The sequence below is a fragment of the Macaca mulatta genome, chromosome 12, assembly GCF_049350105.2.
Source record: "Macaca mulatta isolate MMU2019108-1 chromosome 12, T2T-MMU8v2.0, whole genome shotgun sequence".
Lineage (NCBI taxonomy): Eukaryota > Metazoa > Chordata > Mammalia > Primates > Cercopithecidae > Macaca > Macaca mulatta.
In genome coordinates, this window is record NC_133417.1 from 70,849,615 (window position 1) to 70,875,688 (window position 26,074).

Genomic DNA, 26,074 nt, shown 5'->3' on the forward strand with positions numbered 1-26,074 from the left:
AGGTTCAAGCGATTCTCCTGCCTCACTCAGCCTCCTGAGCAGCTAGAACTACAGGCACGTACTACCATGTCCAGCTAATTTTTGTGTATTTTTAGTAGAGACAGGGTTTCACCATATTGGCCAGGCTGGTCTCAAACTCCTGACCTCAGATGATCCATCCGACTCGGCCTTCCAAAGTGCTGGGACTACAGGTGTGAGCCACCGTGCCCAGCCAGCTTTTCATTTTCTACTAATATATATGTTAGAATAAGAAAGTTCACATCTGAGCCCTTAAATTAAAACTTGACCTACCTGCTCTCCATTTAAGCGGTGAAGCTCTATCAATTCAAGAAAGATCGATAAACGATGGCTTGTATCAACTTCAGTTTTTCTGTCTTTTGATTTTGTGGAAGCTCCAATTCTTTTCATTCCTGGTAAACTCATTGCCATATGCAGTGTTTTAATTGCATCTGCTATTTCTCCCATTTTCTTTTGTGACTGAGCTTTTATCAAATGATATAAAGGATATTCTCTCACCTGAAAAATAATATTTAATAACATTTCCTTGGAGTGCCTACAACATCAACACATAATTTACAATCCATCAAACATTAAAATAATGAGATCACTGAGAACAATCCATCTTTGATTGTATGCATGAAGTCTATCTCTGCCCTCTTATTAACCCTCTGATTATTTATCATATTAAATTGGATTTAGGAAAATTGCTTCTCCCTGCATCCTTTGAGATGACAAAGAGGTTGATTACATATTTCTCCTGTGACAGAACAGAAAGTGTAAACAAGGTTTATAAGGCTAGCAACTACATTCTAAGAGATTATTTGAATTTTCAGGAAAGGAATTTCTTTATCTGGCACTTCTAGGACTGATACAAAGTTACTAGATTTCTAGAAACACTGTTTTTCCCCTTTTTTAAATTTGAAGATTAAAAGTTTCAGGACATTTTAATGAAGCATTGACCTTCCCCTTTGACACTACTCCTAAATATGCAGTTCTAAAGCTTCCATCTTTACGTCGGCTATAAACAGTATATACAGAAAACATAAGACAATGATAAAATGAGTTAGGAAAAAGAAGTAAAAGGGAAGGACAGGACCCAGAATGAGGTGACATGGCAGTCACCTAGCGATTAGGAAGTCTATAGTCCTTCTGATGCTGAAGTTCTCAACCTTAGGCAGCCTGGACATTTGCTTACAGAGCTTCATGTGAGACTCACACTCATTTGACTCAGTAGAGGTGTGGCACCAGCACTGGGTCTCTGACATACCACTAGTCTTGAAAACCACTATCCTAAGAAGCAAGTGATATTTTCTGCAAATCTTAATTAGGATTCTCTAATTCACTGAAGGGTTCTCCCTTAACAGGGTTCATGACCCTGTGAAGCAAAGCAAAAGTGATAAGAGCTCCTCCATGACTCGAGGTAATACAGGAAGCAACTGAACCTAGGATTTTCCCTAACGTTGAGGGGATACTGGATGTAACACATAATATCTTGGATAGAAATGTACTGTGTTTATATCCTCAAACCACAAGATTACTTTCAAAATGACAAGATGTTCTTTCACAATGAATCCAAAAAGAAGTTATTAAAAACTAAGGCCCAAGAAATAAACAATTATTATCTTTATACATAAAAATATTTGACATAAGGATCTAGAGTTTATCATCATTTTTATATACCTTCATTATTGCATTTAATTCTCATTGTAACAGCAAAGTATTAGTAAGTGAGTTTTACAGAAAAGAAAACTGAGGCTCAGAGAGAAGTGAAAGACCAGATATTAACCTCAGGATGTTTGTCACCAAGTCCACATAGTTTTTTATTCATACCTGTGTTGCCTCAATTTTTCCTCCTACTGCTTGTGAGCTCAATTTTTTTTTCCATTAAGCATGCAACTGTTAGCAAAATACTACAGGCTAAAACACAAAATACTTGAATATGTAAGCTTTCAAGGAGGGTGACATGTCTTATCCACTTCAGTCTGGAATACTTACCTTAAAATCATAGCTCAGACAAAGTTCAAGAGACTGAGAACACAATTTGACTTTTTCTTGAGACAAGTAAACCTGAGCTAGCAGTAGATGAGCATCGGCATAAGAGGGATTGTGTTCTAAGCAATGCTGAAGGTTATTAAAAGCTGCTTCAATATCACCTAATAAGAAAAACAATGCATTGTTATAATTCAAATGATTAAGAAATGGAGATCTGAGAGGCAAGAGGAAGAAGACTGTTTAGTTTACGGAGAGCCCTAGTGTTTGTAAACTTAAAGTTTGCTGTTCATAGGCCATGGTTTAATTCCATCTGCACTAGTTAGCTTCCTTCTAGTCCACATGAATGAATACACCTGCAAGTCAGGCAAGCCCTTGATCCTAATGAGCAAGCCAGGGAAAGCAGGAAAGGATGAGAGCCAAGCACTGGCGTTACTGAGAGGCCAATAAACCGACCTTTATTTTCCTTGTCCAAAAAAAAAAGGTTTTATTTATAATTTCATTAAAATAAATAATGCATAACAAAGACATTTCATTTAAATAGCTAGAATTTTGTAGTGTCACGTTAACAAAGAGCATATTAGTCTAGTAATCATTCTTGGTCAAAAATTCTATTACTACTACACATAAAATAACAAAAAAGGCCTATGGATATACTTCAGAGATTCAGAAATATGAGTTATAGATTTAAAATACCTTTAAATACCAACTGAAATAATGCCAGTTATATATCTGGGAGTCTTAAAATAGAAGGAAATAATCAAGATTAAAGTGACAGGAATCGAGGAATTGACCTTGGGCTGATAGATGTGGTAAGAAGAGGCTCTTCAGAGGAAAACATTGCATTGATTCTAAGTCTTAGAAGTTTCTCATGATGTAACCCACACTGATCTGCACTTAGTCACCTCATAAATGGGCCTTAAGAAGATGTAAGTAGAACAACTCCCCATTCAACCTTGCTAGGAGAATGGGGGAAGAAGACAGCCTAAATGATTTTCTGTTGAATTATGCCCCTCAACCTCACCTGATGTCAGCAAAATAAGGCTGAACTTACTGGTAATAGAAATGCACTGAGACTGAAAATGTTCTTCTCAGAGACGGAGGATTAACAGAAAACTAACTGGCTGAGAGAGCATAATAACTTACTAAACATAGCATCAAAGTTTAGCAATCAAACGTCAAGCATAATTAACGATGCTAGATTCTTGATTTATTGTGATACAATCCAACACTCAAAACTGCACAGGTAAAAAAAGGAAAAGTTAGGCATAATAAATTTGTGTGAAAATTATCTTAGGAAGGAGAAGGCTTAAGGCGATAATTTGAAGAAAGAGGTTGTACTAACAGGACAAAGTGCATAGAGAATTAAGATTTGCAAGTAAGAGACTGAAGAAAATGAGTACTGTATGAGTAACAGAAATGAGAATCTTTGTTTCTTTTAAGGGTGAGGAGATGGATATGTAGGGTAGGAAACTAAATATTTAAAATATTTTGAAATATTTAAAATATTTAGAAGGATACTAAATATTTAAAAATGAGAAGTGGGTCATTACTGTTGAGGAAAATAGACCACGTCACCAGAGATCAACACCAACTCTTTCTAAGAGCAGTGCAATTTCCCTTGAGTGAAACTGAAAGACATTTCAGTCCTGTGTATCTGTCTTTGTCAGAGTTCTGTGTAATAAAGCATTTGGCTGGCATTTGTCTTGGGTTCCCGGAAGGAGTCTCTAACTCTTGGAATTTCCCTCATGTTAGGGATGTCTGTATTACTCTTTATGGACCCTGATAGTTTATCCTAATGAGGAGACTTATGGTACGCCCCTAGATAGTTTATGCCAAAGATAAGACTTGAAATGGGGGCTGGCTGTGCCAGAAAGACCAACCCTGTGATTAGTGGGTTGGAGCTTAGAGCCACATTATCAGTCGGTGGGGACTGGAGATTGAATTCAATCATATGGCCAATGATTTAATCCATGTCTACTTAATGAAATCCCAATAAAAGCTATGGACACCAAACCTTGGTGAGCTTCCCTGGATGCTAATACTCTGATTATCACACATCGACATGTCAGGAAGTGGTATCTCCTGACTCCATGGGGAGAGGACAACAGAAGCTTTACATTTGGGAACCTATCAGACCTCACCCTGTGCATCTTTTCCTGTTGCTGATTTGGGTTAGTATCCTGTTGCTATAATAAAACGGTAATTTTAAGCCTAGTGCTTTCTTGAGTTCTGTAATTCATTCTAGTAAATGAATGAAACTGAGGGACCTCCACATTTGCAGCTAGTCAAAAGCACAGGAGACTCTAGGAATGCCGAAATCTGTGGCTGGTGTCTGAAGTGAGGGCAATTTTATGGAAGACTGTGCCCTTAACCTGTGATGTTTGGCCCAACTCCAACTAGTTGGTGTCAGAAGTCATTTCAGTTGGCAATTTAGCAAAAATGCTACTATTTAGACACATGCTAGCAGTATTTCACATGATTTAAGGGTGCTCTTCCTTTTTTTAACTTTTGGTTACTAGAAATTGTATTTTTTATTTCAATAGGTTTTTGGGGAACAGGCGGTATTTGGTTACATGAATAAGTTATTTGGTGGTGATTTCTGAAATTCTGGTGCACTCATCACCCAGTCACTGTATTCAATGTATACAGTCTTTTATCCCTCCCTCCCTCTCTTCCTGCCCTTTCCCCTAAGTCCCCAAAGTCCATTGTATCATTCTTATGTAAGACTGTTCTTCTTAAAAATGGGATTAATATAAGAAATTTTCATGACTAGAGACTTTAACGATTAAGTATTACTAGATTGTGACTTACTCATATAAATTTTCACAATATAAAATAAACACTTAATAAATTATAGGAATCAAAGTCCCAGTCTAATTATATAGTGGGTGATACCCCTTCCAATTAGGAGAAAAGCTGAAATATCCTGTGGTTTAATGGTACAATTCAATCAGAAGGTATTAGTATTACTTCTTACAACTGAAATATTTTAGAGGTAAAACCACCCTCTGACATCATCTAAATGTTTTTAATAGCTAAAACAGAAGTCTGTAATTTCCACAATCTATAAGGAATCCAAACAAATCATCAAGAAAAAAATAATCCCATTAAAAAGTGGGCAAATGACATGAATAGACATTTCCCAAAAGAAGATACACAGATGGCCAACAAACATTTAAAAAAATGCTCAACATTGCTGATCATCAGGGAAATGTAAATTAAAACTATAGTTAGGGACCACCTTACCACAGCCAGAACAGCCACTATTACAAAGGCAAAAAAAAAAAAAAGACGGCATGGATGTGGTCAAAGGGAACACTTATACATTGCTGGTGGGAATGTAAATTAGTACAACCTCTTTGGAGAATAGTATGAAGATTTCTCAAAGTAGTAGAAAGTAGATTTACCATTCAATCCAGCAATCCCACTACTGGATATCTATCCAAAGGAAAAGAAGTCATCATATCAAAAAGTCACCTGCACGTGTATGTTTATTGCAGTACAATTCATAACTGCAAAGATATAGAACCAACATAAGTGCCCATCAACCAATGAGTGGATAAAGAAAATGTGGTATATATACACCATAGAATACTACTTAGCTGCGTTAAAAAAAAAAAAAAAAAAAAAAAAAAGAAATGATGTGTTTTATAGCAACCTGGATGGAACTGGAGGCCATTACTCTAAATAAAGTAACTGAGGAATGGAAAACCAAATACTGTTATGTTCTCACTTATAAGTAGTAGCTAAGCTATGGGTATAAAGGCAAACAGAATGATATAGTGGACGTTGGAGACTTAGAAGAGGCAGGATGGGAAGAGGGTGTGAGATAGAAAGCTTCATATTGGGTACAATGTACAGTACTCACGTGATGGGTGCACTAAAATTCCAGACTTCAGCACTATACAATTCATCCATGTAACCAAAAACTATTTGTACCCAACACAAATAAAAAATTGAAATAAAAAATTAAAAAATAAAGAAAACAGAGGTCCAAAGAAACAGTAAAGGCAATCTCATCACTCCATTATATAACAGGAAATAACTTTATGAAAAAACCTTTTAAGCTGGTTTCTGCTCTTACAGTTTTACAAACTTTATTTACTTTTATAGCATTCGGTTGGCAAAGGTACATATAGACAAGCATGATATGATGGCCTTTTTAAATTTTTATTTTATTTTTATTTTTTTGAGACGGAGTCTTGTTCTGTCGCCCAGGCTGGAGTGCAGTGGCGCGATCTCGGCTCACTGCAAGCTCCGCCTCCCGGGTTCACGCCATTCTCCTGCCTCAGCCTCCCGAGCAGCTGGAACTACAGGCGCCCGCCACTATGCCTCGCTAATTTTTTGTATTTTCAGTAGAGACGGGGTTTCACCATGTTAGCCAGATGGTCTCGATCTCCTGACCTCGTCCTCGTGATTTGCCCACCTCTGCCTCCCAAAGTGCTGGGATTACAGGCGTGAGCCACGGCGCCAGGCTCAGTCTTTTTTTTTTGGAGACAGGGTCTCACTCCTCTCACCCACACTGAAGTGCAGTGGCGTGATCCTGGCTCACTGCAGCCTCAACCTCTCTGGGCTCAGGTGATCCTCCCACTTCAGCCTTCTGAGTAGCTGGGACTACAGGCACGTGCTGCCAAGCCCAGCTAATTTTTGTATTTTTTTGTAGAGATGAGGTGTCACCATGTTGCCCAGGCTGGTCTTGAACTCCCAGGCTCAAGTAATCTGCTCGCTTTGGCCTCCCAAAGTGCTGGGATTACAGGTGTGAGCCACCGTGCCCTGCCATGATGGTCTATTTCTATGTGTAAAGTCATGTATTTGTCTGTGCCTTAGAAAACTAAGGTTATAACTGAGTCATTTTTATTTTAAGCTATCCATAACTATTCACAGAAACTAAACAAGAATTACTCAGTACTTTTCATTAGGGCCTGAAATCTGGCAAATGTTGCATTTGGTTATACCAGTAAAAACACAACCATGGATTAACGACTGTAAAATCTTATTGCTAGTTTCCAGTAATTTCTGACAGACTTTTTTTAAAGTGGTACAACTGCATTTTCCCAGCAATTCACTTAAGCCACACAAGTTTATAGTAATTTTTAAAGGATTAAATAGTAAGTTATGCAATTCTATTTTGGATTAAAATTACTTATCTATGCATATACAAAATGTACATGTTATGTGACTATTCTCTTATATACAGAGTGCTTAATTTAATCACACTTGTTTTTATCAACATCAGAATAAAAAGGTTAAAAGTTTTTAAGGTATACTCTACCTGACAAATATTTCACTTTTGCTATTAGGAAGACAGTTTGTAGAAGACCTGGAACAGTTCTTACTACGGTCTCCAGGACTGAGACACAACGCCTGAGAAGTGGACAAAGAGGTTGCCCAGGACTTGCAGGCTAAACAAAACAAATCAGCAGATCATTTTATAAGTGTAAAATAATATTTAGCTAAAAATAAACATATATTAATTTTAGTATAACTAACCAAACTATACATATTTTTCTAAAATTTCTTTGATTTCACTTATTTCCTAATATCTTTACTATGACTTAACTAATACTAATTTATTTCCCTGGGATCTATGAACACACAATACAAATAATGGCTCTTATTCAGCAAAATAATTATGAAACTATTATACAATTACTAAATGGATAACATATCAAGTGAGTATATCTGTTCAAAACTTTTATCAGATAAATGTATCTGTTAAAGGAAAGATAACTGAGAGGTAGAGTTTCTTGCTAGAATTGACACAGTCAAGGCAGTAAGTGTTCAAATTCTAGATATGCCTTGTGATTTGCTCAATTCAATTACTCTCATTATCCCCTAGAGTACTGTGAAGCCAGTTTTTAAAGAATTCAGATTTCCCCCACTGGTAAACAGAAGGTAGAACGCTCACTATATTAAACTAAATGTCTCATACCTTTACATTCCCCGCTCTTCAGCCTGGCATGTTTTAGACCCTCAAAGTTTTCCTTTCAATTAATAATGAGTATGATAATTAAAGTGATACTAGAACACTGCTTAATTCTTTTCACTGTTTCTTATTCTTATAATGGCTGTCTACCCAACCAACCTTTATCCAATGGTCATCCAATCACAAGTTTAGTACTGTGATATCAGAATTTAAATATAAAATGTTCATCCCTCCTGCTTTGCCTTACTACGGCTGTTTCTTTATATGAGGCTGATCCTCTCCACCCCACGCCCCCTGACACATAAAGATCTTTAACTGGACTGTGCCTTCTTATGGAAAATCACTCCTATAATGAGCCATTATTACTAACAAGAAAGTGCTACAACTTACACACACACAATGTATCGCTCAAAAAGATAATCAGAATATGACTACTATTGCCTAGAATACTTCAATTTCTTTAAATTCTTCACATATAATCTATATAATAAAATTTAACACTCTATAATACCTATACAGTTCTACTGGTAGTTTCTTATTTAGTTTTGCTTCTTTTATAGGCCTAAGGGTTTTTATGTGTCTTGAAGATAAGATTTTTATGCTTCTTTGCACAATAATAGATACACAGCAAATAGTTTAAAAATATGTATTTTTTTCAGCCTAAGTAAAAATAGTGAAAGTGTAAGTGATGGTGAGGTTCTGATAATGTTCTTTGTCACCTGCTAAGAATGAGTTATTGAGAACCATCATTTTACTGCAAACAATTTCAATGTGCAATCATAGAAAAAATAGTTATGCAGACAATCTTTAAGATATCATTTGTTCAACGAAAATTCTAAACAAAACTATGTCTATAAAAGGGTCAAAGAAGTAGGAACAGAGCTAAAGAGACAATTCTGCCTTTCTCATATTTCCCTATGAAAATAGAATCACATACGCTGATTACTTTCTATCATGCTGGTAAAGGAAAACAGAATTTCCTGGTAAAGGAAAACAGGATGTCTAGTTGAACTAGAGACCCAACTACCACTTAATGCATTATTTCTTGTTCTATTACAGTTTATTCTCAGCATATCTGATAGAGAAATCCATTAAAACACTGGGTTAAAGTGTTGACTTGCATCATGCTGGAAGCCTTTTGGTGACTCCCCATTGTATCCCATTGTACTCAGAATTAAAGCCAAAGGAGTTATAAGAACTGCTATGGCCCTACCTGGGCTCGTCTCCTTGGGATAACCTCATCTCTGACTACTCTCCTCCTCCTCACCCTGCCCTAGCCACATTTGTCTCCTCGAGTCCCTTTGGGCTTCTGTACCAGCTGCTCCCATTGTCCGAAACACTCCCATATTTTCACATGTTCTGTGATGGTTAATACTGTCAACTTGATTTTACTGCAGGACGCAAAGTGTTGATTCTGGGTGTGTCTGTGAGGATGTTGCCAAAGGAGATTAACATTTGAGCCAATAGGCTGAGAAAGGCAGACCCACCCTCATTTGGGTGGGCACTGTCTAATCAGCTGCCAGCATGGCCAGAATATAAAGCAGGGAGAAAAACATGAAAAGACTAGACAGGCTTAGCCTCCAAGTCTACATCTTTCTCTCATGCTGGATGCTTCCTGCCCTTGAACATCAGACTCCAGGTTCTTCAGCTTTGGGACTAGGACTGGCTTCTTTGCTCCCCAGCTTACAGACAGCCTACTGTGGGACAATGTGATCGTGTGAGTTAATACTCCTTAATAAACTCCCATATGTATATAAGGAGTATATATATAAACTCCCATATATATACACACACATACTATTAGTTATATACACTATTCATTTTATATATATATTAGTTTTATATATATATATATACACACACACACACACACACACACCCCCTATTTTTAAGTCTTTGTTCAGATCTTACCCTCTTCATGAGGCCTATCCTGACCACTGTATCTAAAATCACCATCACCCCACCATGCTCTATTATTTTCTCCTGTCATTTTCTAAACATAGTATACAATTGACTTCATTATATTATCTGTCTCCTCCCGCTGGAATACATGCCTCAGGGGAAAGGAATGTAGTTTGTTTTACATGGGTATTTCCCCAGCTCCAAGTAGAGTGCTAGGTACTCTATAAACATTCGTAGAATGAATCCTGAATACTAGATTAATACCAAAAAAAAACGTATTCCAACTTCCAAGCAAGTGAAATGGATTATGACTGGGGAGTCTGAGGTCAATCCCAGGTACAATTCTCTGAGGGTTTAAGTTTAAAAAATAAATAGCAATGAAAGCCTAGAAAAGGACACGATAATCGAAAAGGCTGTATGGGTTCCCTAAGGGAAGGTCATTTTCCTTATTCCCCATGTTAACACAGTTACCAAAGCTGTAGATCAGGGAGAATGCTAAGAAGTTTGCTTTCAGCAATAGAATGCTTGATAGTGCCTGCCCTGATATCCCTGTGTTGAATGTGAGCTGAATACAGTAAAGTTAGGACGTCTGTATCTGCTTACTATCTGTAATAAGAGTGCTGACTAATAAATCCACATCAATTTGGAAAGAACTCTCTGGTAGTACAACATAGGGTTTTATCTTCAGGTCTACTCAAAACTTGGAAGAGAACATTATAGTAACAGTTATCGCAGAGCTAGATAAAGCAGATGACAGATGACAATAAAGATCCATTTAAAATAGGTGACAATCATGATCCACAAGGAATATGATAACATGGAATGGATATGATAACATGGAATGGATATGATAACATGGAATGAATCTGAATTCATTTCATGAGATGAATCTAAAAAGATAAAATTTCATAGAATAAATGTAGAGTCCTACATTTGAGTCCAAAGGTACAACAAGAGACTGAAAGTTTTTAATTAACTGTTGATTCAATAGAGGTAATTAATGTAATGTGATTTATAAAAAGAAAGTTGGATTGACTTCCGGAATAAGGGAGGAAAAGGTCTATTCTAGTTCTTGCAGGTCAAATCCACATCTGGAATAGTGAGCTTAATGAGAGGAACAGACAAAATAAAGAATCATCATCAGATTCACAAACAGAATTCTCAAAACTATTTCATATAAAAAATAAATGGCTGGAAACCTGGAGTTGTTTAGTGGAACATGAAAACTAATTGCCAATATCTGAAGGTCTGTGTATGAATGAGGAATGATCCTTGCTCTAAGCAACTGGACTTGCTCTATGTCAATCCAAGGAGCAGAAGGAGGACCAGTAAATGGTCCTTTTTTTTTTTTTTTTTTAAAAACCAAAAGCAGAGTTTGACTTAACACAGGAAATATAGGCTAACAATCATAGTTATATGATAAGAACTTCATTTCTAAGTATGTCCAGATGTGGGATAGGCACTTGACAGTGATGTTACAGACTGGATGCAAATATAATGTAGGTGTCTGAATTAGATGACTTTTAATATTTCTTTAAACTGAAGATTTTAAGATTTTATGAAATACAAATGAATATCTGCAAACCAATACTTTCAGTAGTTGACAGCAGTCATTACTAAAAACAGTCTGATTAAAAGCAATTTCAACTAACATAGATACAAATACTACCATTTTAAGATGCCGATATAGTCTAATGCATCAAAGAAAACTTTTAAGTTCTTTCATAAAACATCATGTAAATGCATCCTTGAAAGTAAGTCCCATAATTACTTACCTGCATTGGACAGAAGCTCAGATATTCCGTAACAATTTCCAACAAGAAATCAGGATTTAGCTTTTCAAAATACTGTATGCCAAGAGGCAAACCTTCAATTTGTGAAAAATGAGTGTCCAGGACATCATTTAACAAATTAATAACTTCTTCTTGTCGTTTATTTTTCTTCATGGCAAGAACTGCATGTAAATAGATTAATTCCTAGAAAATAAGTAGTTTTCATAAATTATTCCATTTAGCTATAAAGCCATTTATTTCTACTCAGATTTCAAATGCATATAATGTGCTACTGATACGCAATTATTTGTTCAAACTCAAGTATTAGCTTGAACAGACTTTTAGAATCATTCAGAAGAATAAAGTTTCATTTTGCATGGAGGTAAATTAATAAATTCAATTACATATTAAAATTAGTGTACACTAGTGCTTTCCAGCCATTACAAAACAATAAGACTGATTTATAATTTCATATTTTATAAACAGCTAGCATCGACCATCTGATAAAATAAAATACTGTACCGCAGATTTTCCAATGGACTGCTGAATTTCATTTAAAAATTCTAGCTGCTGATCTGCATCCTGTAATTGCCCTTCTATCAGCTGACATTGGATAAATCCTAAAATCAAACAGGAGAAAGACAGTCAAAGTCCACACCAATTCAGGCATGCACTCTTCAAGCTAACATGACAACATTAATAAAACACATTTTCCCCCATCACAATACTTTAACATTTTAGATTAAAAACAACAGAAAGAAAGAAAATGAAAACAGTGAAAAAAAAATAAAATGGGTAGCCTTGGACCTTATAAAATCATTTACTGAAGAATTCATAATTTATAGGAACCACCTTATATAAATCTGTTCTCTCAAGATATTATTTGTGAATTAAAAATTTTATTTTTAAAGACATGACTTTTTCGAATCTGGGCAGTAGAGAACAATTTAAGTTTAGAAAACCATAAAATACTTGTGTTCTTCTCTAATGGCAAGTTAAAAGCAATTGCTACTTGTATCTGTATTATAAATATTTATGAAAACAGTTGTCATACCAACTAGGGCAGACACACTAGTCTCATCAAGTGTCATGGCGGTCTTATACCACTTCAGTGCCTCTTTAACTCTTCCTTGTAAAATCATTTGGTATCCCAGTTCTGTAGCAAATTCTGATTGCTGAGGGTTTAAACTAAAAGCTTTCTCAAGTAACGTTTGAATTTTTTGAAGAATGAGTTGACTACGTCCACACTAAAAAGAAAAAAAGATTATGTAAGATTTCAAAGTCAAACATTTCTACCAAGACTGAAGGATTATTTTTTCTAAATATATATATTATTTGTACTTCACAGGAGTGATGAAAAAGAAAAAAAATAATAATTAAGGAAAAATAAAACTTTCCTATTATCTACACAATGCATCAAGAGTTTATATTCTATCAGAACTTATACATCCTAATGAACATAATGCTTTTACAAAATAACTAGTATGAAAAGTACACTTCTAATGATGTCACTACATAAACATATTTTTTTGAACTCCTTTTCCAAGCTGTCTCATGACTGTTTTATAAACAAGAAAACCATTATTTTATGGTTACATGTGTATATGTGTGTGTGTATATGTGTATAATATACGTATGTTTTTTCTTATTGAATAAAAAACTAGGACTAGGATCTGTTTTCCCCCTAAACACTAGCTATGCCACCAGTGAGAATATTTTAAAAGATCATGCCTTAGAATCTTCTTGAAAAAAATTTCAAGAAATAGCAGTGTTGTTAGAATAAGTACATAACTTTTCAAGACAACAATCTTTAATAGTAAAATACTTATTCAAATGTTTGAACCAACTTATATAATTTTTATAAGCTTAGTAAAAAAGTAATTGAAATAATGTGTCTAGGACTATGGTAAGCGAAAAAGGTAAATACCTCCTTAATTCAAAGTTTCGTTATAGCACGGAGTTTTCTTCCTCTAAAGTTTACACAATCTGATATCTTTGTTTTTAAATAAGAAAATTAAGTATAGTCATGTCATTTAACAATTAATATCCTTTTTTTTTTCTTTCAACTTTATGCTTGCTAATTATTTTAACCTTCTTAGTTTAATGAACTTTTCAATATTGTCATTCCTTGTATTGATTTCGAGATTCTACTGTATATTTCTATTTCATTCTTGATTACCTTCTTTTTACTGGGAGCTTATAATAAAAACATTTCTTTCCTATTGTTTTTTAAAAAATAAGCTACCAACCATTTCCTCCACCAAAATGGTCTTTTATACACTTTAAAACTTTTTAAAAATAGTTTTAAAAAACAAAAGCTAAGAGCAATCCTGGTCATAAATCTATGCTCTGATGAAAATAAACCACCTTCTATTTCCTTTGCCTGGAAGGCACTTGGCTATGCTTAAAAGATCAATAAGTGGCATTTCCTCCACGAAGCCTCCACCAGGGCTTCTTATAGCTGGAAACCACATCTCCTCTAAACTGCCTTTCTTAGGAGTATGTCATATATTTAAATACATATTTGCACTCTAGGCCATATGCTCTTCCCTGCTTCCACCTTTTCCACTTATTTTATGCCCTCTACCATAGATAACAGAGCTCTGGTACATGGTAGGCACTCTCACAGTTCTGCTGAAGGCGAGTGTAATGTTATAGAAAAGTTGAGCATTCTGTGGTTCCATGGCATCCAATGCATTTCCCAAGTTTTCCAGCTTGGTGGAAGCCTAAAACAAAAGCAACTGGTATTAACTTTAAAATACACTAAGTAAAAACAACATAATACATGCACATATATGCTAACAAAGCATAACCCGACTAGTATTTTAAAAGACCTTTGCTTTTATATATTCCTCCTCCTCCAATGGATGATTATATGTTATAAAACATATTTAAGGTTCTAACAAACTCAGTAATTATAAATGTGTTTTAGAATGTGTTTCTTTAATACTTGTTATTGAATGGAAACCTTTGGATAGGCAAAGACACCCATAATATTTCATTAACTGTACATGCCCAGCTCCCCCTCCAACAGTTAATTCATGACACAAATGAAATACAAATGATAATGTATTTACAAATTATATGAGATTAGCCCTTCAACTGCCTCTATAGACTGGTTTATAATCAAAATATTTTCTAGAATAGAAAAAATTATTACGGTACTTAGTACAAGTAATTTCAATGCCTGGAAAATTTACCCCTACTAAGATACTCCTAGTATTTACTGAAGTATCTATCAGGCACTGTCACATTAACCAATTTAACCACACTAAACACAATGCAAATCTACTACATGTTATACTAATACTATTTCCTTCAGATTAGAGTTTGGCACTCCATGATCCAATCTATAGTCAATGTGTTCACTACTACAGAAACAGATATACTTTATTATAAGGTACAATGGGATTTTATCCTAAGCCCATTTAATTTTCGCAAATTCAGTTAAATTGTAAATATACTATAAATTACATTTTGCATACATATTTTTTCATATCTAGTATCACTGGTTACATTAATCATACACAGGAGTTTCATACAGAAAGCCATATATACTATAATTAATGATTTAAGGGATTTTCAAGGGTAATGTTAATCGTATAATATTTTTGCTTTACTAATAGATTTTAGAAGCTGACTTCTTTGTTAAGGTATAGTCTCATAATCAACTAAAAACTACCATGACATATAGTCTAAAAGAGAACTTCAAGGCTTTAATGTATATGCACATGCACACACGTGTGTGTGTATGTGGGTGTGTATGTGTAATGAAATATATTTTTTAATATAGGAAACTAAAATAATACAATGCCACTTACCTTCTCTATATCCCCCTCCCTACACACATAGTAGAGTGCCTGCATTCTCAGTGCTTCCACATTTTGGCTATCTTGGAGCAGCAACCTGCAGGAAAACAATTTAGTTAATGTCAAAATAAATTTATATATTTTCTTTTATTTGAGGGCATGAAAAGTTGGTTTGCTTGCCTCACTATTCCACTGATCAAAATAAGTAATTTTCATTAGTAAAATGATATCTGCTTTGTGAAACTTATCAACTTTATTATTTAAACAAATAAAAGTCTCTGGAATTTAATTTGTAATATGTTTTTAAGAGAGATGAATAGATTATACTAGTCTCATTAAATCTTGTGGCAATCCTAAATGAAGTATTAGCTAACTATATACAACAGCATAGTAAAAGAATAATTCACTTTAACCAGGCTGATTTATTACAGGAATTCCAGGAATGCAAAGCTGGGTCAAACATTACAATACCTACTAATGTTATTCACAACAACAGATTCCTATGTGATAAAAACAAATAAGAAAATATTACATTAAAAAATCCTATTAATAAATGGAACAAAAAGAAAAAAGAAAAAAATAACAAGCATAAACTTAAGAAACATGCAAAAGCTATAAAATTCCTATGAAACTGTACTCAGGGACATTTTTCAAAAGAACTGAACCAAAAAGGTAACGCCCTAGACTTCTCTTATCATGGATGATGTGGTACATATCACAATTACTGGTTCCAGTTTTTTAACCCTCCCTGAGTACGTGCCTTCTGCCATGTAACTAACTACAAAAGTTGGAGTGTACCCTACTGCTTCTTGACTAGGGACTTGGACATTTTTCTTATATTGGCCAATGGAATGTGGGCAGGAATAGCAGTGTACCAGCCTAAATTGTAGAGGCACTGCATACTTCTGCTTGTTCTCTTGCACCTGCTATCAGTATAAGAAGAATTCCCTCTGAGTAGCGGCTGCCACTTGTTGTGAGTCCAGGGGAAAACACTCTTGGAGGTGACAAGAGTCCAAACTGCAATGATGTGCCACACTCACCCAGCTGGATCTGAACTGAAGCAGGGCCCCAGCCAAGCCCTGCCTGAGATCAGTAGACCCTTGACGACCCACAAAAATGTGAGGAAAGAATACTTATTATTATATGTCCTGACATTTGTGGTTGTTTGCTATACACCAATAGCGGCCTGATATAATAATGCTCATTTTTGGTTAAGAAAAATTTTTTTCCCACAAATGACTACAAATTTAATGTAATTCAAACCAAAATCTTCTACAGTTTCTTTTTTATTATTTTGTAAATTGATTATGATAGTCAAGAACAAAAAAAAAGAGCCAACAAAACTGTTATAAGAGAAACATGGCGAAACTCTGTCTCTACTAAAAATACAAAAAAATTAGCAGGGCGTGGCAATGGGTGGCTGTAATCCCAGATACTCGGGAGGCTGAGGCATAAGAATCACTTGAACCCAGAAGGCCGAGCTTGCAGTGAGCCAAGATAATGCCATTGCACTCCAGTCTGGGCAACAGAGCAAGATTCTGTCTCAAAAAAACAAAAACAAAAAACAAAAAACCATGATGGAGAACTTGCGATAAAAATTATCAGAGTCCATCAAAAAGGAGAGAGTAGGCTCACTTAAAAAAAAAAAAGCATATTTAGAACCAGTTATATACCAAAGAAAAGAGCTTTTAGCATATGAAAAGTTGCTCAATCTCAATACAATAAATGAAAATAAAAATAAGACACCTCTGTTTCAGATGGCTTAGAAAAAAAAACAAAAAACAAACAAAAACACACACACACACACTGAAAATGGCCAGAATTGGTGAGGATAAGGTAAGGGAACATTCAATCGACTACTGGTAGGAGTGTAAATTAGTATGATTTCTTAGAGCAATGTGGCAGTGCCTATCAAAATTTTAAATTTATATACTTGAGGCAGAGACTACAATTTGTCTCCTTAAATCCATTCTCTCCTTATTTGCTTGGGCATGTGGCTAGTCAACACTTCCCAGACATCTTTGCATGTAGAGGTGGTCAACGTGAAATAAAATAATACATTCAATTTTGGGGCCTGGGCTTTTACAAAAAGTGGAATGACTTCTCTACATTATCTTTCCCTTTCTGCCAGCTGTTATGAGGTCTTAGGAGATGGCAGGATTGCAAGATGGAAGGAGTCTAGGTCTGTTAAAAACAGTGTGGAGCAAAGCTGCCTGATCACTTCTAACATTTACCTAAAACAGTTACATATGGGAAAACATTCTTCTATTATACTGAATCATTATATGTTTAGATCTACTTTCGTAGCAGCTTAGCCCACCCTAACAAATACAGTATCTTGGATTCAACAATCTCTCCTTTGGGAAACTTCTCTGCATATATAGTCCTACCTGTGTTCAAAGAGGTATGTGTGTATGCGTGTGTGCACACTGCACTATACTGAACACTGAAAAATTGGAAACAGCTTAGGTGTATACCAATGGGGAGAGATTAAATAAATTATTTGTGTTTTCAATTCACAGATTGCTACTCAGTTTTAAAATGATTAGGGAAAGGAAGAAATACATAGATGTTCACAGATGACAGGAACATCTATGTAGAAAATCTAAAAGAATCAATTTAAAAAACTCCTGGAATCAACAAGTGATTATAGCAAGATTGTAGGCTATAAGGTTAATACATAACATCAACTGCTTTCCTATGTGCTAGCAATGAACAAACGGTATATGAAATTAAAAACACAGTAACATTTACATTAGCACTCCTTAAAGTAAAATACTTAGGTACATATAAATCTAACAAAATATGTGCAAGATGTCTATGAGGAAAATTTTAAAATTCTGACAAAAGAAATCAAAGAAAAACCAAATAAAGAGAGAGATATTCCATGTCATGGATGCAAAGACAATATAAGATGTTAGTTCTTCCCAATTTGATCTATAAACTCATTCAATGCAATCCCAATCAAAATCCCAGCAAGTTATTTTGTGGATATTGACAAACTGATCCTAAAGTTTATACAGAGTGGGAAAAAACCCAGAACAACAACATACTATTGAAAGAAAAGAGCAAATTTAGAAGTCTGACATTAGTTGACCTCAAAACTTACTATAAAGCTTCAGTAATCAAGACAGTAGTGTGGTATTGGTGAAAGAACAAACCGGTCAATGGAACAGGGTAGAAATCACAGAAATAGACCCACATAGATAGTAAACTGATCTTTGACAAAAGAGCAAGGACAATGCAATGGAGAAAAGACACTCTTTTCAATAAATGGCACTGGAAAAACTGGACATCCACATGGAAAAAAGGAATATAGATACAGACCTCACCTTCTTCACAAAAATCCATCTGAAATAGATCACAGAGCTAAATGTAAAACATAAAACTATAAAATTCCTAGAAGATAAAACGAGAAAATCTGATGGCCTATGGTTTGATGATGGCATTTTAGATACAACACAAAAGGCATAGTTCATGAAAGAAAGAGGTGATAAGCTGTACTTCATTAAAATTAAAAATTTCTGCTCTGTGAAAGACAAGCCACAGACTGGGAGAAAATATTTATCAGATAAAGATATACCTGATAAAGGATGGTTTTCCAAAATATACAGAGAACTCTTTAATCCAAAGAATAAGAAAACAAACAACCAATTAAAAGATGGGCCAAAGACCTTAATAGACACCTAACCAAACAAGATATACAGACTGCAAATAAGCATATTTAAAAATGCTCCACGTCATATCACCAGGGAAATGCAAATTAAAATTAAAATAACAATGAGATACCTCTAGAAACCCATTAGAATGGCCAAAATCCAGAACACTGGCAACATCAAATGCTGATGCAGATGTTTTAAAGCAAGAGAAACTCTCATTCATTGCTGGTGGGAATATAATATGGTATAACATCTTTGGAAGATAGTTTGGCAGTTTCTTACAAAACTAAATATGCTCCTACCATATGATTCAGCAATTATGTTCCTTGGTATTTGATCCAAAGGAGTTGAAAACTGATGTCCATACAAAAACCTGCACAAGGTTATAGTAGCTTTATTCATAAATGCCACAATTTGGAAGCAATCAGGATGTCCTTCAATGGATAAACTATGGTACATCCAAACAATGAAATATTATTCAGCACTAAAAAGAAATGAGTTATCAAGTCATGAAAAGACATGGAAGAAAGTTAAATGCATAATACTAAATGTAAGAAGCCAATCTGAAAAGGCTACATATTGCATTATTCTATATTATAGACACTCTGGAAGAGGCAAAACTATAAAGGCAGTAAAAAGAGCAGTGATTGCAAGGAGTTGGGGAGATGGAGGGATATACAGTGGATACACAATAAAGATAATTTTTAGGGAAGTAGAAATATTCTGTATCATACTATAATGGTGGATACATGTGATTACACATTTGTCCAAACCACTAGAATGTACAACACCAAAAGTGAACTGTAATATAAATGATGGGACTTTAGGTGACTATGATGTAAGTTCATCCACTGTAACAAATGTACCACTCTGGTGGGAGATGTTGATAATTAGGCAGACTATCTATGTGTGGAGGTAGGAATGTATGGGAAATCTCTGTACCTTCTGTTTAATTTTGCTGTGAGTATAAAAGTACCCTAAAAATACTGTTTATTAAAAAACAATTTGGTGTATCTATGTGAATAGGTATAAAATGATATCTATGGAACACTCTCTTAAAGAGAAAAACAAGTTTAAAAGTACATTATGAGTCTATTTCTTACTTTTAAAACACCCTCAAAATATAAACATATTTTTAAAATATATAGAAACCACACACACACACACACAGCGCCTAGAAAAAAAAATCTTGACAGATACATACATCAAAAAATTACTAGTGCCCAAATTGTGGCCTTCAAATATCATTTCACACTAAAAGAGATTAGATTGCCCTGGACAAATGACTGATACCTACTTGGGGAAATAATACACAAAATGAGCCTGGACAGCTTGTCATACCAAATAGCAAAGTAACTATCAAAGACTACTAGGATCACGTCAAAAGGACTTAAGAACAACTTGAAGAAGCTCCTAATAGTCAGAGATAAGACTGTACAATTATAATGACTGAAATGTCCAGAAGCACTCATCTAAATCCATGGCATGTAAAACAAACAAACCTAGGCCACTAATCAATTACCAATGAAGGATGCTAAGGAATTCTTGGCATTTTTTTTTTAAAACCTGGAAATAAAGGAAAAGACTTAAGCACCTTATCCTATTTTTCTTATATGAACTACACCACTCAGTAACTAACCAGGAGATGAGAAGTTTTTCTTTATAGGTATTCTAGCTAAGAAACAAAGAAAGAATGATAGAATTCAAATGTAATCCTACTATAATCCCTAAGAATCAAGCACTTAGGTATTGAGCATGAATAACTGCTGATACCACAAAAAGAGAGAGACAAGCAGACGTTCTGTCACTGTGATGAAACACAACAGTACCACTCATGAAGTAATTGCCAAAACAACAAAACTTAATGTGAATTTAACCAAACCTCCAGATCCAACCACCAACTACAGAGGATAAAGCAACAAGTTGTACTACACCATGGCAGACAAACAACAAAATCCAGATCATGGAAAACGCTACAGGACAAAACACTGGTTTCTTTACCTTAAAAAGAAGGCAAGAAGAAAAAGAGAAGGGAAACAGGGAAATAGAAAGGCAGGAAGAAGGAGGGAGGGAGAGGGAAGAGGGGAAGGAGAGAGATAGGAAGGGAGAGAGAAAGAAAGAGTGAGAAAGAACTTACAGAGACTGGGAGAGAGCCTAGAGACTTTAAAGATATAAACCAATCACAATATGTAGACTTATTTGGATCCTGATTAAAAAGTAATTTATTTAAAAAACATAATATTTGAGACTATTAGTAATTTGAACACTGGATATTTGATATTAAAAAACTATTTTTAATTTTTTATATGTGATAATGACATTGTCATGTTGTAGAGGGAAAAGAATTATCCTATTTTTTCAATGCATCTTGTGATATTTACAAATGAAATGATGCAGAGTTTTGAATTTGCTTCAAACTGAAAATTAAACCCAGGAAGCAAACGGGGGTTTAGTCATGTGGTGATGGTAGCTGGGGGCAGGAAACAGATAAGAGTACCTCATGATGCTATTCTGTCTGCTTTTACATAAATCTGAAATTCTTCATAATAAATGATAGATGATCTTGGCAAAGATGTTACCAAGATGTTCGGTCCTGAGATAGCCATTAATATTTTGTCAGATATGGATGAAAGTTAGACATGCTTGCAAGTCACTTATTCTGAAGATTCTAAGACTATAAACCTTGATCCACACTGAAGTAAAGGTGACTTTCTATGCAATTTATACTTCATTTGTATCTTGAAAGGATCTTGCCTATTGTTTGCATAAGAAGTTCTATTAAGACATTCTGATTTTAAAGGTATATTTGTATTACCTATGAAATTTACTTTTCTGTGATTTCAGTATTAAGTGACATGAATTCATCCATTAGAAAGTATTGATTTGTGCCTCAAATACATTTATTCTTGATCTCATGCCTTTAAATCACATCTATGTGTCAGTGACTCCAAAATATTAGCTATAGCCTAGGCCTCTCTCGAGAACTCCAGATTCAGACATACAGCTGCCTGCCCATACATCCATCTCTACTTTGACTTCTCATAGGCATTTCGAAATTACAATGTTGAAGGCTAAACTCCTTCCCTGCCCTGAAACCTTCTTTTTCCATAATCATCCTGTGCAGCTGAAGCAAACTGCATCCTCTAGTACAAGTAGTGGGTAAGAGCACAGAGTCTGGGACTAGAGTGCTCTGGATTTGAATCCTGACTCCACCACTAAGTAACTGTGTGGCTTTGGAGAATCTTCTCAACCTCTTTGTACCTTAGTCTATTCAGTTGTAAAACAGAAATACTAATAGTACCTTCCTCTTAGGGTTACCCTGGGAATAAATAGATAGCACTTCCTATGAGCCAGGCACTCTGAACACTTTACAACAGTTCATTATCATCATTGTTGTTGTTATTCTGGTAGTTCAGGCCACAAACCTTGGAATCACCTTAAACTATTCTTTCTCTTACTCCTAAACAAAATTGCTACAGGCCCAGATTCCAATCACTTCTCAAAGCACTTCCACAACTATACTGGGCCAGCCCCCACCATTTCTCAATGATGGCAACAGCTTTCAAAAGGTTCTCCCTGCTTCTGCCTTTGCCTGCTCGCCCAGTCTGTTTTGCACATGGCAGAGTGATTCTTTTAAAACAGAATTTAGATGATGGCATTCCTCTACTCAAAACCCTCCAGTAACCTCATGCTTCAGAAGAAAACCTCAAATCTTTATATGGCTGACAAGACCCTTCATCATCTAGCACGGGCTCACTCCCACCCTTTGTCTCAGACCTCACACCCTACTCACCTCTCTTACTCCTTCCCACTCCTCAAACATATGACATGTGCTCCCACCTCAGGGACTCCGCATTTGCTTTTCCTTCCTTCTGCAAAGTCTTCCCTCAAACATCTGCATGGCTTACTCCCTTACCTTCTTTAGAAGATGGCTCAAAGGTCTCAGCCGTCCATGACCATCCCATAAGACCAAACTCCTCAACATTCCCCATCTCTTTCTTGGTTTATCCTTCCCCCGTAGCACTTATACTTTCTAACACATACTACAGAATATACTTATTTGGTACGCTTAGTATATGGTTCCTCTCGCTTGAATATAAGCTTCATGACCACAGGGATATTGGTCTGTTTGCCTAAAGAGAGTATCTGTCTTAAAACAGGAATCAAATATTTATGTAAATCAATAAATTCAATGTTTAAAAGCAGTGTGACTTTAAGTATTTTCTTGGTTCCACACTGTTTGAAAACAATCAAATTTAAAAACTCTTAAGAAAAAAATTCACATAGATTTCGCTTTTTCTCAAAATTATAACCAAATCCAAAGAGACTTGTGTCAACTTTTATTACTTAACCATTGTGCTGTCTCAACCGTTTGGTCCCAATCCTGCAAGGCTAGTTGTAATTTCATTTTCTTAACAAAAGAGGGAAGGAAGCTTGGAAAGTTCACGATTATCTGGTTCACAGTCTCCAGGGCACCTGAATAATTCTGGCGCATCTCAAGGCATTGTGCCTAATGGAAGAGAAAAAAAGGTGCAGAGCAGGCAGAGTATGAGCATTTAATACTTACTGACTTTTCTGTGAGGAGCAGTTATCACTTTTAATGAGAGAAACAGTAAGTTTTTGTCAAAACAAAATTTTAAAACATCACAGAATAATACAAATACATTATATAAACTATTATGTTTTAAAATTTACTTTTAAATGGCTGAAAAACATGATTAAAGGATAAAATTTTTTAAAATGTTCTTGGAAATACCATAAAATAATGTTTCCATTTAGAACAGGAAAATTGTCTTTTTAGATTAAAATGTTTCCAGGAAATGTTCAAGTAGTATCTAAAATTTTAGGAAATTTTAGAAATTTTGCATCTTTTTAAGAAATTATTTTCAGGTTAAAGAACATACGATTTTAAAGAAAAAGCAAAATAAAGTTCAAATAAATCCCTCTACTTCAACATTTTCACTTCTATGAATTATCTGAAGGAAATAACTGGAAAAGATCACAAGGAAGTATATAGATGATATTTATGGCAGAATTGTTTATGTATAAAATAATCCCAAATGTATCTAGAGGAGAAAATTATAGTATATCTATTTAATAAAATGTTAAGTAATCATTAAAAATGATGACCTAAATTTTTAGATGTATATTTACTGACATGAAGAGATATTATATATAATAGTTTAACTGGTTATTTCCAATGGTGATGTTCATTTTGTCATTCAGATGTTACTGTATTTTCTAAAAAAAGTTTTACTATGTTCATTTATTACTTTCATAGTCAGAAAAAATAAAGCTATAAATATAGTTAGTACATTAAAAAGAGATGATGAGGCAAATTTTTATCCAACAGCTTTTCTTTAAGAGAAGAAAAATGATCAAGACAAGTGTATGGCCAATTTCTACAGCAGTGCCATTAGGTAAAACTTGAGGCCTGAACAAGATGTCCAACGGGCTTACTGTCCACACAAAGTGACAGGAAAAGTGATGTAGAGACATCAACAAAAGTCAACACATGAATCCTCTCCCCTTTCTTTTTTATCCCTCCAAATTACTGCTTATCTAACAGACTGTTGTTCCCAACTCATAATTTCTTTTTGCTGAGTCAAAAAAAAAATTAAGGCATTTAGAAAGCATCAATGGGGATGGAAGAAAGGGTCCTAATTAAATATTTCCACCCATTAATGAGTTCTAACGACTCATCCCTCAAAATGTATGTCCAATCATGTTATTTCTCTGTTCAAAACTTTGTATTGGCTGCCTGTCTCTCTAATTGAGGGTAGAAGCCAAAGGCCTCACAGAACAGGCCCACCACTCCTCCTCATCCCCATCCCACCTTTCTTCCTCAGGCCTTCACTTCTGTTCTCTTTATTCAATCCACTTTGGCCTCCTTGCTAACCCTGAATACGCCTTAAGGTACCTGAACTCATCATCTCCTCTATTTGAAATACTTTCCCCAAGATGCTTGGAGGGCTTTAACCCTCACCTCCTTAAATGTCTTTGCTCAAATGTCACTTTCTCTGACCACTTCATGTAAAATTGGAAGTTCATGCCCCAGCTTTTCCAGCTGTATTTTCCATTGTACTTACCACCTTCTAATATATTATATAACTTAATTATTTTGTTTATTGTCTGCCTCCATCAGTAGAATACAAGCTCCATAAAAACAGGTTTTCTCTTGCTCAGGGTTTCTAGTATCTAAAGGGACACCTCACATACATAAGACACATGATAAATGCTGAGGAAAGAATGTCTGAACCAAAATAACAACAACAATAACAGTTACAGCTGATCCAGGATTCAGGAACTTTGGCAGGGAATACATTTCTCTAGTGTATTGCTCATCGTCTTATACAAATGCCAGTCCACCTTACAGCTGTGAGCTGACAACAGCATCATGAAAATTATCAACTTTTTTGAGCTACTTGGTTTTGTCAGGTTTCAAATATATTATGAATACATTTTGAAACATGATTTATTTACCTTAACTCCAACTCACCTTACCCAGCAGAGCAAAAGTATCATTCCCATCTTGGAGTCCCTCTTCAAAATACTTCAGTGCTTTTTTAGTGTAAGGGTCTTTTCCTCTTGTAATATCAAGCCATGCTTTCAAAACGTGTCCCTGTAAAATGAATAATTCTATTTTTACTTCTTTAGAAATGAAAAGAAATAAATGTTAATGAAAGAGCCTACTGTCATTTTTCTGGCAATTAATAACAAAAAGGACTCTAACAAATATGTTATGAACAATAAAATTCTGTTAGTGAAATCACTTTTGAACCCTTGCCAGTCTAGTGTCTTGGGAACTATATTACAAATTTCAGCCTTTAACATTACTATTGAGCTCAATATTAAAATTAAGAAGCTTATCAAATATTCTATTAGTGTTTAAACCATTATTTTCTCTGAGACTTTGCTAGTAATTGATGAATAATAACACTTAAACATGTAATTCAATATATAGATGAGAATTTGTTGTCTCTTTTTGAGCAAACAGTCTAAATGAACTAAGAT

At 35.0% G+C, this 26,074-nt stretch overlaps 1 protein-coding gene across 6 annotated transcripts in view; it reads right to left on the reverse strand.

Annotated features, from left to right (window-relative positions):
* TTC21B (tetratricopeptide repeat domain 21B) overlaps positions 1 to 26,074 on the reverse strand; it is a 97,575-nt gene that overhangs the window by 61,000 nt on the left and 10,501 nt on the right. For all 6 annotated transcript variants that reach the window (XR_001438619.3, XR_003721278.2, XR_013402009.1 and 3 more), the window contains exons 5-14: positions 25,560 to 25,682; positions 23,413 to 23,570; positions 15,414 to 15,498; positions 14,220 to 14,318; positions 12,647 to 12,839; positions 12,115 to 12,212; positions 11,596 to 11,796; positions 7,265 to 7,394; positions 1,996 to 2,153; positions 292 to 516 (exon numbers count right to left, since the gene is read on the reverse strand). Coding sequence is in view for 3 of the 6 variants with exons in the window: in XM_077957133.1 (XP_077813259.1) it covers positions 292 to 516; positions 1,996 to 2,153; positions 7,265 to 7,394; positions 11,596 to 11,796; positions 12,115 to 12,212; positions 12,647 to 12,839; positions 14,220 to 14,318; positions 15,414 to 15,498; positions 23,413 to 23,570; positions 25,560 to 25,682 (1,470 nt within the window). In the remaining 3 variants the exon portion in view is untranslated. The remainder of the gene's footprint in view (positions 1 to 291; positions 517 to 1,995; positions 2,154 to 7,264; positions 7,395 to 11,595; positions 11,797 to 12,114; positions 12,213 to 12,646; positions 12,840 to 14,219; positions 14,319 to 15,413; positions 15,499 to 23,412; positions 23,571 to 25,559; positions 25,683 to 26,074) is intronic.